We start from the raw sequence: 17,719 nt of genomic DNA on the forward strand, positions 1-17,719 counted from the left end.
TCAGCCACATTTCTTCTCATATTGTCCACATAGTACTGCACATTTCTTCCCTAGGTTTTCACATTCATCTCTCAACACCTCTTTTAGTGCCCAGTAATTTGTCTTATTTCTTTAGCTGTTCCGCACTATGTCTTCCTAATGTTAATGATTCAGACACATATTGTACCACATTCCTTATTGTTGCCTTGTAATGTCTAATCTCAGTGTTCATAGATACATTCTTTTTATGGTGTGTGTCTCTGGTCATTAAGAAGGCTGACCTTGTCTTCTTCATCCTGTATTATTCCTTCACTGTTTTTGTTTCTTCCTGCTGTACATTCTCGGAGTTATTGAAATTTGACCACCTTTTGCATAGTGCCATTGGGTGCTTTCTAGTGTCAGTTTCCTGCAGGTGATCATCTGTCTCAACCTTCTTGTTACCTTGCTAAGGTTGTCAGATTATTCTAGCAGAACAGAGTGCAACCACCAGCAGTTGGGGGACACAAACATTCATTGTCACCTGAATCATTCCAGTGACCGGCAGAGGAGGTTGACAAGACTAGCCGTTCTCATGGGGTTTCAGTGAAGTGCACAGTATGCAGCTGTCACCAGAAGTGATCAGGACCCCTAGTTTTCTGCCATGTAGAAGGCTTGAAACAGATGCTCACAAGGTTATGTGGCAAGCTTGGCTGCATTTTCTTAGGCGTGTCCCATAAAGTAGAGAATTGTAGGTCCCCCTTAATTGGTGAGGGGTGCACTACATCAGAGACTGCAATAGAGGTAATTGTGCATGATGTACACAAGAGTTTATTAGATGAAGCAATTGTCAGTAGAGTCCAGATAATAATATCACCCCAAAGATTAAACAACTACAGTGCTATCGATCAACACAAAGCATTCACAGCAGTCCAGGAATTTGAAGCATTCCTAAAATGCATCAGAACTCACATACTTGGTACAGAAAGCTGGCTGAAATCCAGAACTGTCAGGATAAGAACTTTGGATAAATATAAGTAATAATAAAAAGGGTAAGCAAGTGGGTTACAGAGGTGGTACATCAGTTGCAATAAGCAATTCAAATTCTCTGGGACTGAAATTAAAGCTGTGAGATAATTTGATCAGCACTCAGTAACAAGGATGTGCATACATTTGTAATTAGATATTTTTATCAACTACCAAATTCACTTCCAAATGTACACAAAAATTTCAGAGGAAACCTCACTTCACTAGTATGTATGTTCCCCTATCATACTACAATCATCGGAGGAGACTGTAATCATCCAATAATCAATTGGTATGATAAGGTTTGTAAGTGGTCGGGTTGATAAGCCATCCTTTGAACCCATACTAAATTCTTTCTTTGAAATCTGGTTAAGGTTAGAAAATATAATTCCACAAGAGTGCATTAGTATCCATGTATAGTTTCGTTAGCAGACCTGTTTTGGTATATAAGGGGTGTCAACAGTCAGATGTTTAGTGATCACTTTGAAGGACATGAAGGTGCCACATACTCACATGAGACAGCTTTTGGAGCATCTGACCAGTGTTCGAAAGAGGCCTCCTTTGGGTCTCCATTTGGCTTGCTGGTCTAATTGTGCAATATCAAAATTTGGGGTGTTTTCAGATGCTTGTCATAAAGATTCCAATTGACCAAGTCCAACCATCACAAGGGAGGATCACTGTGTTTGGCACTAAGCACATCATACCCCCTTTCACATCTGTACCTCCCATCACCACCTTCAGAGGTGGCAGGGGTAAAATACAGGGAGTGAAAGGCTATTTACAATTTGTACAGAAAGCAGATGGCAGTTATGAGTCGAGGGACACGAAAGGGAAGCAGTGGTTGGGAAGGGAGTGAGACAGGGTTGCAGCCTATCCCTGATGCTACTCAATCTGTATATTGAGCAAGCAGTTAAGGAAATGAAAGAAAAGTTCGGAGTAGGTATTAAAATCCATGGAGAAGAAATAAAAACTTTGAGGTTCACCGATGACATTGTAATTCTGTCAGAGACAGCAAAGGACTTGGAAGAGCAGTTGAATGGAATGGACAGTGTCTTGAAAGGAGGGTATAAGATGAACATCAACAAAAGCAAAATGAGGATAATGGAATGGAGTCGAATTAAATCAGGACATATTCTGAGGTATCAAGGGACCACCAATTTAGTACTGGAGGACAGCGTGGAGGGTAAAAATCATAGAGGGAGACCATGAGATGAATACACTAAACAGATTCAGAAGGATGTAGGCTGCAGCAGGTACTGGGAGAGGAAGAAGCTTGCACAGGATGGAGTAGCATGGTGAGCTGCATCAAACCAGTGTCAGGACTGAAGACAACAACAACAACAACCACCACCTCCCATCAGAGAAAGAGAATGCATTCTTTGCAACATTGTGTCATCCCACATCACCAGTCAGAGACTAGCAGCAGCTAAACTAGGAAATTACCATCACATGCGTAGGCTGGCATACACACAACAGCACAAATGGTTATGTTTGGAGTAGAGCTGTGACTGGGGAGAATGTACTGCTGATGAATAGCATCACATGGTGTTCAGTGATGAACTGCTGTTCTGCACTACCCTCAATGACCATTGGCTGTGAGTATAATGGTAACCTGCTGAGAAGTCCCATTCTTCCAATGTTTTGGAGAGATGCAGCAATGTCACTTCTGATGTCATGGTTTGGGGAGTCATCAGGTCTGACTTTAGGTCACAGCTGATAGGGATTGAGAAAACTCCAATGCCACAACATAATGCCAAGGACATCCTGCATCCTCATGTTACCTCTCATGTGACAGTCTTGATATGAAACTTCCTGGCAGATTAAAACTGTGTGCTGGTCCGAGACTCAAACTCAGGACCTTTGCCTTTTGGGCAAGTGCTCTACCAACTGGGCTATCCAAGCGTGACTCACAACCCATCCTACAGTTTCAGTTCTGCCAGCACCTTGTCTCCTACCTTCCAAACTTCACAGCAGCTCTTCTGCGAGCCTTTCAGAACTAGCACTGCTGGAAGAAAGGATATTGCAGAGACGTGGATTAGCCACAACCTGGGGGATGTTTCCAAAATTAGATTTTCACTCTGCAGCGAAGTGTGTGCTGACATGAAACTTCCTGACAGAAAGGCAAAGGTCCTGAGTTCGAGTCTCGGTCTGGCACACAGCTTTAATCTGCCAGGAAGTTTCATATCAGTGCACACTCCGCTGCAGAGTTAAAATGTCATTCTGGATGACAGTGCTCATTCACAGAATCCCAGATATCCCCAATGTGATGGGTGGGGCCAGCTCGGACATAAACTCCATCCCAGTGCCAGTAACAAGATGAAGAGTATGGAGAAATATAATGGTAACCCACATTAGCTATGAATGGAGATATTCAGTTGGAAAAGTTTAAAGAAGTATTTCATACATAAGTTATTAATATTTTTTTATGCAACTGGTAGTCACTGCACAACATCTTAAGCACACAAATCAGTCTAAAAAATACAAAATTTGATTTAATAATGTCAAAAACTCTATCTTTTCCTAGCTGTGGTGAACGTATTATGTGGCATACCATTATTTTCATGCAACACACACAGGACAGCTGAAAATCCTCACATTTCATCTGCAGATGCATCTTCATACTCATCCTAATTTTTAGGTGTCTTCTTAGTTTTTATTGCTTTTTAGAATTTGTGATAAATAGGTGGTATCCAGTTCATTGCAGATGTGACATCTTGTTTTTTCTTTGAATCAATTGGAACTGCCCGGAATACTTCTTTTGGAGACTGGTTCCTTCTTAGGTTGTAGGGCAATCTCGTTTGTGTAAACTGACTTTCTGCCAGACTTCCCTATGAAATGTATTTGATATGAACAAGATTCCTGGGTGATCTGCATTGAGGAGGAGCCGTACAGCATAACATCTTGTGCCCTTTTACTGAGATATTCTGTTGACTAGATATAGATCTCATGTCACTGATGCATACAAAATCTTCTGATGACTTAACATGGTCACACTTCTTCGCGATCTCCAACTAATCTTGAGGGGCATTTATAAACTGCATCTCCGCGAACATACTGCTCCACAACAGCAAAATCTCGAACGGTTGGGAACATGGTATGTCCAGGAAGTGGGAAGTGGTTCTCAATGGTGGAAAATCTACCTTTTGCTATAAGCAGCGTCCGAACAAACACAATGTTCCAGTTTTTGTTTTGCCCTGAGCAGTTGCCTGAAATTGCAATCAATTTATTCACTCATATATTGTGATCTTCAGAATACTTCCGTAAGCAGCTGTCTATTTCCTCTGAACCCCTTGATGCTACTGTGTCATCCCAGACATAGAAATGACCTGGTGATGAATTACAGGGATGAACGCTGAAGTTTTATGTCCACAGTTTCCTCTTATAGAACATTGGACCTGTAGAGAGGTTAGGAGTGGGCAATGCCTGTTGTAGATCGAAAGTTATTACGTGAATGTCTTTATCAAACACTGCCTTCTCTGTTTGCAGTTTTATATCATCTTGACCTGCCTGGGCTTTTCTGAGATGTAACTATTTCTGTATATTTATTTCCCTTAATTTTTCCTGGTCGTTTTTTGCTTCTATCAGTTTAATTTCATTTGAATCGCATCTTGGGTAAGTATCTGCTTTTGGCAGTTTGAATGAAATATTGAAATCTTGAATGAAAATTCAATAATACTTATCAAAACCTACAGGCTTTGCTTTGATATCAGGACAGTATTCATCTTTATAATGGTTGTAGCAACTTTGTATGGAATATTCCATCGACACACAGAGTTTTTTTTACCATTATCTTTTCTGCTGTAGACATTTGTGTTTTGGAATACCCTTGATATGTTTTTTGACTGAGTGTACGTCTTCCTTTGAGGAGGCGTGGGGTCTGTTCTTGTGTTTGCCTCTTCTATCTTCTGGTGGAGTAGTAGCCCCTGTTCACATTTTGGATTGTATGTTTTCTACTCTAGCTCTGTTGTGCTGCAAACCATGGATGCTTAAAAATGCAACTTTACAGACAACAGTGCTGCTGCCATCTTTAATAACACTGTAATTTCATTGCCTGTATATCCTCTTTTTATGGTTCTAGCCACATGGAACCAAACAAAGTATTTTGTCTATTGAAGTTCCCAGTGTTTCAGAATGACTTGTTTATACTCTGTATAAGCTTCTCTTCAATCCATTCAAAACACTTTTTAGAACGTTTTGCAGGAAGCTCCAACTAAAGTTCTCTCTTGGATCACTGTACCTTCTTTTGTAGTACATTCAATTCCACTATTCTTTGCAAGTTTCTTCTGTTGTTGTTGTTGTTGTTGTTGTTGTTTGTTTGTTTGTTTGTTTACTAGCTTTTATATTTTTCTTGATGTTTTCATTATGACGTCTTTATTCCCAGGGTCAGTTCTGTTGTGATCTTCTTCATTCTATTAAAAAAATATTTTTTGTATGGATAGTGTAATATTAAAAAAGTGCTGTTAACCAATAATATGGTAACCTCATCAATGATGAGATGAATAAATTGGTAAGCCACAGATATGAGAATATTTCTTTATGTAAACATTCCACGATTTACAGAGGACAATATAGTTGCATTAAAAGACCTGTTGACTCTACCTTCATATCAAGATCCTGTAAAAAAGTTGAATATGGAAATAAAATACGTAGCCTAACTAGCTAGCACAAATATAGTGGTAGCCAGCAAAAAACAACATGATGTGGAAAACAAAACTTAATTGACTTGCAGTAGTATTAATTTAAGTAGAATCTTCCATCTCCTCATTTAAATTGAAATCTGTATCATTAATTCATCATCAAAACAGTCAAATTACCACACAATTCACTTAAAATTACAAAAATGTCACAACTTCCCTCACTGCAATCTGCTAATGCCTCAATTTTGAATTTGTGGGTTACCATTGTTTCCCACCAGCGTATGTGGGTTCCCACAGAAAGAAACCAGCATCGTGCTGCCATCTGTCGTCGGTAAGATGAACTTGTTACATCACCTAGTGTAGTTCAGGGTTACCATTGTCTTACTGTAGTTGGTTTGAAAAATTCAAATTTGAGGGGTACCATTGTCTTTCCTCTATACCCTTCTGATATTGAGAACTATTTACACTGGTTGTGGGCCAGCTTGCCTCAAGAGGATACTACAGCTCTGACAGCCTCCCCAACTGAATAGGTCCACTTACCTGTGTCAGAGGGGGTGCAACGTTATTGTCATAAATGGGCTGATACTGCCTAGTTCTTTGTTTGTAATCACTGAAGTAACTTCACATACACTCTGACTGTGGAGCTGCATTTCATTTCCTCTTCTACTTTTGGGTGCTTGACTTTTTCTTATCAGGCAATGTACATTAGGCAATACATAGACCTGTCCTCAACTAGGAAATTCAGATTGAAACTTGTACCATTGACCATTAAGCAGTTTCAGCAACAGTATTATCACAGTACAAAGGGCAACTAATACAATGTAAAATAAACTAGGTAAAGGGACAATAGTGCCACATATTTAAGAGGATCTCAAAACATTTAACTCTGAGCAGGAGAATATTGGAAACTACGGCTCAAGTTTAGAAGAATATTTAACCATCACTGAACAGATATGTACCTAGTAAAGCAGTTCATGATGTGAAGACCCTCTCCACTGTGTACAGAGTCTGTTTAACTTCTTTAGAAGCTAGGACTACTGATCTTATAGTGTGAAATGAAGCATAGTTTAATAAACAGAGAAATAATAAATAAAACACATTTGGCTTTCTAAAGAGAAATGTGTTCTAGCATTACATGAGTATGTCCAATATAGTCTGATCTACTTTGCGTCACGTGTGTGTAGGGGAGTCGAAACAAACCCGTGAGGCCATATCAACTTGAGATTTTTTTTTTTGTACATTTTAATTCATTTCTAAATTTTATTGATTATTTGCAGAGTAAAGAATTTAATTATGTACAACATTTAATAGGTAATGAGTTTTAATGAGATAGATATAAATATGTTTTGACATAGCAAATCATGTTGTTGCATTATGCATGATATGTTTTCTCTTTGTAAGAACAAAAACTTCCGTGTTGCTCGAGTGCACGATAAAGTAGTCGTCGAGTGTGGACCTTCTGTAACTTTCACGAATTGGCATAGAATTGTTAATTTAAAACCCGGAGTTGATTTAAAAATTATTCTAGGGAACCATGGCCTGTCTTGGTGCAAACGAAACTCGCACGAATTCTCAAATATTGGCACGGAGTTTAAGATACGCAGCTTGATATCGGGCATTATCATCATGTGTAGGATTCAGTAACATTAACTGCAATTTATGGACATTAGCTTGATAATAACTATCAAAGACTTATGTGAGCGTCATAGTAATCGTCTTGACGCTTAAAGCAAGCAAGAAGCGATTTACTGTCAGGATACGGCAAATATTGATCATTGTGTAGTCAGCTTGTTGATAAGTTGCTCAGCAACTCGTAAATGGACAGTGATAGAATTACTGAAATGATCTTTTAAGTATCAATGACCACCACACACACATCAGAAACTAATTACTCTAATTGTGAGTGACTTCTGGATTGGATGAGATTTTTTTTTATTTCAGCTAATTGGTATTAATAAACTTCTTTCGAGGTTCAAACTTCATCAATGTTGTCACGCTCATTCACTTTAGTAGTACAATAGATAGTAATAGCTACGCTACTATTTATAGTTTTAAAAGAAAAGTGAGCACATACCTGTTTTTCTTTTGAGATATGTACGTACTTCAGTCATCAGTCTTCTCAAACCAGAGGCAAGAGTGACGCCCCCTGACAGCACTATATCATCATGAACCATCACACGCATGTGCCTACTTCTCACAACATTTCTGCATTGAAAAACCTGAGATATAGCCACGGTATGAAGAAGGGAGAAAGAAGAGGAAAGATCAGTGAAAGAAATGGAGCAAAGAGAGAAGGGGAGGTCACATTGTGAAGTCTTAAGCGTACCTCTTTACAGAATATTACAGAAAATCTCTCTGTAAACACAAATTTAGAGTGTTGTTAATGACACTAAAGTTACGTGCACACCTAAGAAAATGCAGACAAGCTTGCCACACAACCTTGTGAGCATCTGTTTCAAGCCTTCTACTTGGCAGAAAACTAGGAGGCCCTGATCAGTTCTGGTGACTGCTGCACACTGTGCGCTTCACTGAAACCCCATGAGAACCGCTAGTCTTGTCAACCTTCTCAGCCGGTCACTAGAATAATGACACAAGAACTGAAATTCAGGGTAGTAAAGCAGATGCTAAATTCCATTTCATAAGTTCCTCTAGAAATGAAAAGAGTGCTGCTCAGTTACACTCTTATATGCTACTGAAGTCTAGTGGCACTGACCTATTGCTGAACTCAGTAAAATTGAAAAAGTGGCACAGAGCCTAAAGGAATTGTGCATTTGTTAGCCTGTCTGTTAACCATAATAAATTGTAATGTCTTGAAGAAGCCACCTGGATTGCCCTGACATAGTGGCAACAGTTCTGCTTCTGCCAAAAATGAATGCTAAACAAATGAGGTGCACCATTTTGTTCTAGCTCCTATATCAACGTGCTATGGCATCTAAACATCACCCGAAGGTACTGTACTGCCTCAGGTTTGCCCTCAAGATAAAACAGTATTGCCTCTTTTATTAAATGTACTGAACACATAATTTGTCCTACTAGTTTTAGTTGCTTTCTATCAGAAATTTTCCTAAAGTGGTAGGGAGGAGTTGCTTTTCGTTAATGGTTGGCTCTTTTTTAAAGTGATCAGCAAGCCACTTATGAAATCTATTTTGTTGGGGGGGGGGGGGGGGGTGGGAGAGATAATGTGCGTGTGTGTGCGAGCGCATACGCGTGCATACAGTCTAATATATTTTAAAATATGGATTCAATCTTGAATGATTTTTCAGGTTGGTGTCAATGTACCAATACCTGTCCCACTGCCAATGTTCTCCTTCACTGGTACGAGAGGATCATTTCTTGGAGATGCACACTTCTATGGTAAACAGGTAAGTAATAACTGTAAGTTTTAAATGGTCAATATTTCTTGATGGAAGTTAAGATTTAGTACATACTTCTTCAGCTGAAAATATAATTGCATCATATTTAAGCATTTACAGTTTTTTTTTTTCCTTCTTAAAAAAAAAAAAAAAAAAAATATATAGCTCTGATTACGCTGTGGTTATTTTTTTTCCCTTCAAAAAATAGCTGTGATTAGGCTGTTGTTAATTTTCACTGATATCTCCATGTATCTGAAGTAAATATTCTACGGTAACTGTAGAATAGAGCAAATGATAGCTTAGACACAAAAAGCTTGTTTAAGATAGGTTCTTGTATTAAGAAAGAGTATAGTATTCCCCATAAGAATATGATTTAATTTGATGGTATTGGTTGCCATAATGCTAATTTACCTAAAATTGCTTTCAGAGAGTTTCCCCTGCATATTTTTAAGATTTTCACTAATCACAGCTGTAACAGTTTCTCAGTGAAGTCACTACAGCAGCTGTTACTTTGTAGTGGTGTCAGTTTTCTAGAATTCAGTTTTCCTTAGTACTTCACATCCTCTTTGTAATCTAAGCTCAAAGACAACATATTAGTCAATGGTTTTTAAGTAGTGTTGTAAATGGTTTAGAACTGGTACCAGATGATCATGTGATCATCCATCACTTTCACAAGTCATGGCATTGAAGTGATATCTTTGTACCAGTCAGTCATATGTAATCAACTCTGGAAGAAAGATGAATATGATATCGTGGCCGAGAGGGGTTTTCATGGGCTCATTAAGCCACTGTGACCGAAATAGCCTGACTTGTTGATACATCAGTGTGGACAGTCACACAAGGAATAGTGACCACTCAGGGCAGTGTAATATAGCATATGAAGAATGTTTGTAATAAGAGTACCCATCATTGTCAATGACCAGTGGTTTCAGTGCTGCTGTCAGTAAATGCAGGCCCAAACAATGTGAGAGAGAACATAATGCAATGAGAATTTTTGTAGATTACTTCACAAAAGCCCATACTCACAGTTGCATACTGTGTTAAACAACACAAACTGGACAGTAAATGATTGGAGGTTGTCATGTGACCCAATGACTCATAGTTTTGCTTATTTTCATATGATGCAAAGCATAGAGTACACAGAAAGGCCTGATGAAGGGTTTAATATGTAGTGTGTAGGTTGTGTAATTTAGGGTGGTGCCGGATCTGTGTGATGTTTTGGGGGTATTTTTCATATCATTACTTGGGCCAACTAGTTCAGGTTACTATGAAAGTGAACAGGATGTTTGTTCAAACATTCTTAGTGACAGTGTTGCCTTTTTTTAAAGCGTCATGATTTTTGGGGGCTCCTTTGTTCAAAGAAAACATCCATGTTCAAAGACTGTGTGCATACATTCCTTGTTTGCTGAATGCAAACACCTTCTCACATCTAAACTGCCCAAAAACCACCTGATCTAACTCCGGTAGAAAATTTCTGGGAGTACTTGGAACAGTTCTGCAGTTTGTTAACTATATGGTATCTAATCGACAGGCTTTTGCTGGATGCTACATATCTGGAGAAACATTGGGACTCCTTTCTTTACTGAACTGAGGCTATTATTAAAGCTAGATTTGAGGTTACACAGTGTTAACAAGTTGTCTCACTTGTGATCAGTGTGGTTATATTCAGTAAACAAGAAATCTGTCCTACAGAGGTGAACTAATTAACACTGTTGAACTGGTCCTCAGTTTCCTATGTGAAGGTTGCTTTTATTTTCAGTTATAAGGTTTTGCTTTACTCTGGAGGAGGGGCGGAGTGGCTGTGGTTGGGGCCTCTCTTAGTGTTTCCTAGGTCTGGGACCCATGGCCACTCCCCCTTGCAGAGACTGCTCTTTTATCCCTCTGTTTTCCGCTTTTTAGATCTGGCCTACCATTTTATGCCTTCTACTGTGTGTGTTTTAACTTCCTTGCTTTATAGTTTGACCCCTCTGATTGGATCCACCCACTTTTAGTGGACCCTCTATCTTACACAAGAAACTTTTGAATCACAGGACTGATCTTTCTGTTTAGTCCCATAACCCCTCCGCCTCAATCAATCAGTCAACATTTAAATTCAGAAGATGCGATGTTCTTCTAGTGGGTACCAATATGTGATTGAACTTAGAAAGTCTTCACTGATCCAGAAACAAATGTTGGAAAAACCCAACACAGTTGATTGACATTTTACAATGTAAGCTGAAATACACTCTTTGAAAATCTGAAGGTTGCAGGGATAAAATACAAGAAGTAAAAGATTGTATACAGCTTGTGCAAAAACCAGAGTGCAGTTGTTAGTCAAAGGACATCAAAGGGAAGCAGTAGCTGAAGGGAGTGACACACGGTTGTTACTTGTCCTTGATGTTATTCAATCTGTGTATTGAGTAAGCAATAAAGGTAGCCAGAGAAAAATTTGGGGAAGAAATTGAAGTTCAGGGAGAAGAAATAAAAACTTTTAGGTTTGCCAAAGATATTTGAGTTCTGTCAGACAGCGAAGGACTTGGGAAGAGCTGTTGAATGAAATGCATAGTGTCTTGTAGAGAGATTAGTTGATGAATATTAAAAAAACTGCAATGTAGTCAGTTGAATTGGGTTTTTCTGGGATTATGTTTGGAAATAAGACAGTAAAAGTAGTAGACATGCTCTGTTATTTTGACAGCAAAATGGCTGATGATGGCTGAATTCGGGGATATAAAATGCAGACCGGCTGTAGAAAAAACAGGAATTCATTAACATTAAATGTAAATTCAAGTGTTGAGAAATCTTTCCTGGCAGTATTTGTGTGGAGTGTAGCCTCAGAGGGAAGAGAAACATGTATGATAAGCAGTTCAGATAAGAAGATAATAGCTTTTGAAATTTGGCCATACAGAAGGATGCTGAAGATTAGATGGGTAGATCCCATAACTAAGGAAGAGGTACTGAATCAAATGGAAAGAAAAGAAATTGATGGTACAACTTGACAAAAAGAAGTAATTGATTCACAGGACACTTAGAGGCATCAAGAAAATGTCTATTTGGTATTGGAGGTAAGTGTAGGTGGTAAAAATTGTAGAGGGAGACAAAGGGATGGATACAGTTGTTAGGTTCAAATGGTTGTAGGGGCGGTAGTTCATCAGAACTCAACAGTATTTCACAGAATAGAGTAGTGTGGAGAGCTCCATTATGTGTCCTATCTGTGTCATTTTGTAGCGGACATATTCTGTATTCTCATAATGACTGAATCATAATGCTTCAGTCATTGATAAAACAACTTGCATTGTCGAGTGTTAATACTGTTCTACAGCCCTGTTAACTGCATCTTAACAACAGACTTACATGACCTTAGTTCGAGCTAGTCTGGAGAAATAGATGAAGTTCATAAACTCGCACAGTAATATGCCACAAGTAATAGTTATGTAGTAATGTGAGTACTCTAATTTCTTTCATGCCTATTGGATCACCATAGTTGTACCATATAACTTGCCTCCTTTCTTGGAACAGAGGAATCAGTGGAAGTAGTGACTTTGGGTAGGTATAGACAGTTTCCACTCACTGCCAGTGTTAGCTAGGAAACAACAGTGTGCTGAGCATGTAGCATTCTGGTAGGCATAGTGGTGATTCCAATTTTTTTGAATGAAAGATCCAATGTGCTCAGGTTTTGGCACCTGATCAAGTTGAAAGGAAACACTTCCTGTTGGTGTGAGAAAAGAATGTCTGACTATCCTACACACAGCTGCATTAATACAATTGGAAATGTACACAGTTATTTTCTCACACTGAATTTAATATTTTAGTCAAAAATCAAAGGCATTTGAGAAGACATGTAAAATTGCCTGCAACACCTCATTTTGAATCCAGCTACTGTATGTCTAGCATCAGATGTAGTGTGTCATCAACAATAGGGTTCATGACCACTTGTTTATGATTTTGGAGGAGAGAAAATGGAGGGTTGAGATGTGGAGTACAATATTATGTTCCTGGATGGAATTGCATTTAGAAACTGGAGAATCATTAGCTATGCAGGAAATGGGTTACAAAGGTAAAAAGTTGGCCCAGGATGTTGTGGTAAAGGCATCAAAACAAAATTTGTTGTTGAATACAGTGCAGTTTAACCAGTATTATTGGGACTGAGGATAGTATTTACAACATGAGCTACAAAGCAAATAGCAAGGAGGGGCTCCCTGTAGAAGATAGGTTTTACCTAGCAGTGTTCACCAAAGGAAATATCAGTTGTAAATGAAGAATTGTGTCATTTCATGTCTTCCTAATCCACCATGGTTCAGCAAAAGTATGTAAACCATCAATCATCTCTAACAGTCACATATTATAATTAAAGTTAAACTTTCAAACCACTGTAGAAATAACACCACTGGTCAGAATGACGTCAAACTGCAACGGAATATTATGGAGAAGGGGGAAAACGTATGGCAGAAGAAAAATAAATAGTTATGAAATGTATCAATAGATGGCACTGTAAGCACCATAATTTAACAGTGGTTGACTATAAATGACAAATGAATCTTACAAGAATGGCTGTACTACTCAGTATGCATGGGTCTCCAGGTGTGATACTGTAAGTTACGTAAGCCCATCCACCATCGCAAGGTCATATCACATTGGATGGGAAAAATCAATTTTTAATTGCCCTGGGGCCAAAAACCACAGAAAAAGTATCAGTCAAAGTCAAATAGGATTATTAATTCCTGTGTGACTGGCACAGAACATGTTCAGTATGGTGTCCACCATTTTATGCAATAAGTTGAAATCAAGAAACATCACGTTCCACAACTGATCAAAGTGTTTCTGGGGTCAATTTCAGTATGTGTTGCACAATGCATGCCTTCAATGCAGCTAAATTTGCTTTTGGAACACTGAACAAATCTTCTTTCAGATAGCCCCACAGCCAAAAGTCACTCAGATTAGGATCAGGTGATTGGAACGGCCAGACTGTAGGGAAATGGCAGCTGGTAATTCTAGCATTGCCGAAATGACACTTCAGCAGCTGCTTAACTGGGTTTGTGATGTGCGGAGGTGCATCATGTTGCATAAAAATAATCCTGTCCACACTGTTTGGTGAGCTGGAATGACATGGTTGCACAAAAGGCACTCATAGCGCTTATTAGTGATGGTAGAGGTAACAGGACTGGAAGCATCTGTCTCTTAAAAAAAAAAAATGGCCGTATGATAGATGATGCTATAAACCCCCACCACACAGTGACCTTTTCATGACGAAGTGGGGCTGGTTGATTTGCGTGTGGATTTTCTGTTGCTCATATTCAACAATACTGTGTATTGACAGGCTTCGTCTGTCCACAAAATCTTCCACGGCCAACCATTATCCACTTCCATGCGAGCAAGAAATTCTAAAGCAAAAGTCTCTCTTGCTCTCAGGTCAACAGGAAGCAACTCGTGCACATGGGTAAAACTCGTGCACATGGGTAATTTTGAATGATAGCAAAGAAGGATGTTTCGTAGGATTTTACACACCATGCTTATGGGTATGTCCAACGTTTGGGCAATTCTCCGTGCACTACACATTTGCACACCACCACTTGTCTCCTCCTGCATTGCTGTAGCCACTGCTTCCACTGGTGTTGAATCAGTTCATTTCCTCCCTGTACCAAGTTGCACACCAAAGGAACCCATCTTTTCGAATCTCCGAATCTTTTCTCCAGACCCGGCAGTCGTTGGACCGACGCCTTTTTTCAAACCCTTCAGTGTCTGGAACTTCTGCAGAGCGACATGTGCACAGCCATCATTCTTGTAATATGGCTTTACAAGCAGAGCATGGTCCTGCATTGAGACAGTTATGGTGAACGTTGCAGACGTGAAAGGAGAAAAAGCCGTGTTCCCGGCGTGTTTATACCAACTTCAGTGGGTCGTGCGCATGACAGGTGTTTTTATTTATGTATTCTGACACACAATGCCATCTATTGATAAATTTTCACACCATTTTTTTTCTTCTGCCATACATTTGCCCCCTTCTCCAATAATATTCAGTTGCAATTTGGTATCACTCTGACCAGTGGTGGTATTTCTACAGATTTTTGAAAGTTTAACTTTAATTATAATCACCCTACATATACTGCAGTGGACACACATCTGTGGCAGTATTGTGGTGAATGTTTTCCTTTGGGCATGAAGTTATCCTCAGATTTCATCAATGTGATCTGTCCTAAGGGAAAGAAAAGTTTCCACCTAGCACTTATCTCAAATGCTACAATGATTATGGAGGGGTGGTTTGCAAACAAGGTGATATTGCTAGGCTTGACTTGGCTCACCCACCAGTCTGTATCCCAAGGAAAGGAATTAAAAATGGCAATTGAAAAGAAAATAGCAAGAAACAGGACTTATTGTTCATCCAAAAGTTTCCCTTCAAAATCTAAATCTGTGCTCTGCAAATCAGTGAAAGGCATGAGAGAGAATGTTTCCCATTGCATCACATACTAGGATTTTTTAAACGCATCTGTACTGTCTGTAATCAGTCCTATTATGTCTTCACAGTTCTAATGGGAGCCATATGTAGAAAGTTACATTATACTCCTAGTTTCTGTACAGCTTTAGATGGTTATGGATGTTGAAAGCCTTTGGATTAGTTACATGGTGAAGAAATTGCAGGCCTAGCTCTATTGTGTCTGGGGAGCAAAACAGTATTTAACATACTGGTAGGTTTCCTGACAGCATACATATCTTGTCCATACAACTGATTATGGCTTTTTTGTATGTTACATAAAGCTCAGATGAAGTCACTGTTTAGAATGCTTTGAGTGACATTGTTTGTGATTCAGATATTTGGTTATCACAAAAAATTTTGTCATGATATTTCTCACAATTAAATAATTCCTGCAAGAATATATAGTAAATATCTTTTGCACAACAATGCACAAATTACTTTAATAATAACATAAAATCGATGACAAAGGTGGTTTGCACTGTTAAGATCGACATAAATCAGTGTATTTATTTACCTATTTGAGTCTTCATATCATTTACTACTTTCATAATAGAAGGTAATCATGCTTGTAAAATGGGGTACATGTGACAACGTGTAATTCTTTGTGAAATACATTGTTCTCAAACTATGAATAAGTTGAAACTTCCTGACAGATAAAAACTGTGTGCCGGACCGAGACTCGAGTCTTGGTCCGTCACACAGTTTTAATCTCTCAGGAAGTTTCATATCAGTGCACACTCTGCTGCAGAGTGAAAATCTCATTCTGGTATGAATAAATTACTATGGTTGTCTAATAAGTCATCATCAGTTTACTAATGAAACTGTAAGATTATCTTAGAGAATTTAGTAAAGAATCAGTAAGATATTTTATGTGCACTCGAAACACTGAATTTCTTTGCCTCAACCAGAATTACTTCCATGTCTGAGCGCCAATTTGATAAACAGTCCATTCCTAAATATTTATCCTATGCTACCTGTACTACGTTGTTATCACACTGTGTGATGTATCCAAAATGTTTTGGGAGATCAGATATATTGGGAATCACATAATTGCTGGCTTTTGTATTCTCCTCTACACTGACTTCTTTGACATGTCTCTCTTCTCTGACATTTTTCATGCCACACTTTGTAAAGTGGTGTGTTTTATTTTGTTCTCATGTTGAATAAATCTTTTTTCAAATCATTACATGGTTGACTATTACTAGTGTAGTTTACATCACTACCATATGTAATATCCACATGGTCATGGCTCTCAGCTTTGAAAATAGAAATGGTTGCCGTGTGGCCACTCATGTGGTCTGAGGCGCCGTGTCATGGATTGCTCGGCCCCTACCGCTGGAGTTTAGATTCCTCTCTCGGGCATAGGTAGGTGTGTGTGTGTGTGTGTGTGTGTGTGTGTGTGTGTGTGTGTGTGTGTGTGTGTAAGTCTAGGGACCGATGACCTCAGCAGTTTGGTCCCTTGGGAATTCGCACACATTTTTAGAAACGGTTGTTACCGTTATACGGCAATTCCACATTACAACATAACTTTAATTTATATTGTTATGGCTTTTTTGTTGAAATATAATCCACTGCACTTCCTTCTGAATCCTGTTAATAAGAATGAGCTGCTGTTACAGTTTAACGTGGACGACTAAAAAGCCTTGTATGTATTTTGCATTGCAATTCATTATTGTAGTCAATAACCTAAGTAGTTTTTGATATTTTACTACAGAAAAATTCATTTGTATTATGCCATTGTGGACCACACAAAAACATCTGCATCTCTCTATTGAAAATTCTGCAGGCTGGTGTTATTTGATGAGTCACGGTAAAAGAAGGAATGAAAAGATACTTCTGATACCTGCATATTCATTTCATATAGACCATAAAATTAGAAATGAAATGTCTTTTTAAAATTCTGGAGGTGAATTTCCATAAATATTACCATCAAAATCGGTTAGAAAATCTTGTGTCATGATTAATAGATGAGAAAATATTGTAGCTCTGAACAGTACAGATTACTCCTGGTGCTTTCATATTTAGTATTAAAACTGTGTTGTTACTCATTCTTCATACCAGGAATCTAGTTACTGAAAAAGGCATTTTAATTGAATGTGTATCAATATTTTCTGTTCAAAATTAAAGACAATTACGCTACCAAAACCGAAAATGTATTGTGTTGTTACAGCCAGAATAAATAACTTATGTGAAACTGTCTTGTTACCAGCAAAATAAATACTTTCCCTTAAGCTGTTTGCTCTCTGGAAAGAAAACTTTTATACCACTAGAACTTAACATTTCACCTACTTTTTTGTAAC

General features: G+C 38.5%; 1 protein-coding gene across 1 annotated transcript in view; it reads left to right on the plus strand.

Annotated features, from left to right (window-relative positions):
- Positions 1–17,719, plus strand: part of LOC126458348 (probable methylmalonate-semialdehyde dehydrogenase [acylating], mitochondrial) — a 74,881-nt gene that overhangs the window by 40,964 nt on the left and 16,198 nt on the right. Inside the window, exon 9 of the mRNA XM_050095314.1 lies at positions 8,882–8,980. Within this exon, the coding sequence (XP_049951271.1) occupies positions 8,882–8,980 (99 nt within the window). The remainder of the gene's footprint in view (positions 1–8,881; positions 8,981–17,719) is intronic.

The sequence above is a fragment of the Schistocerca serialis genome, chromosome 2 (assembly GCF_023864345.2).
Source record: "Schistocerca serialis cubense isolate TAMUIC-IGC-003099 chromosome 2, iqSchSeri2.2, whole genome shotgun sequence".
Lineage (NCBI taxonomy): Eukaryota > Metazoa > Arthropoda > Insecta > Orthoptera > Acrididae > Schistocerca > Schistocerca serialis.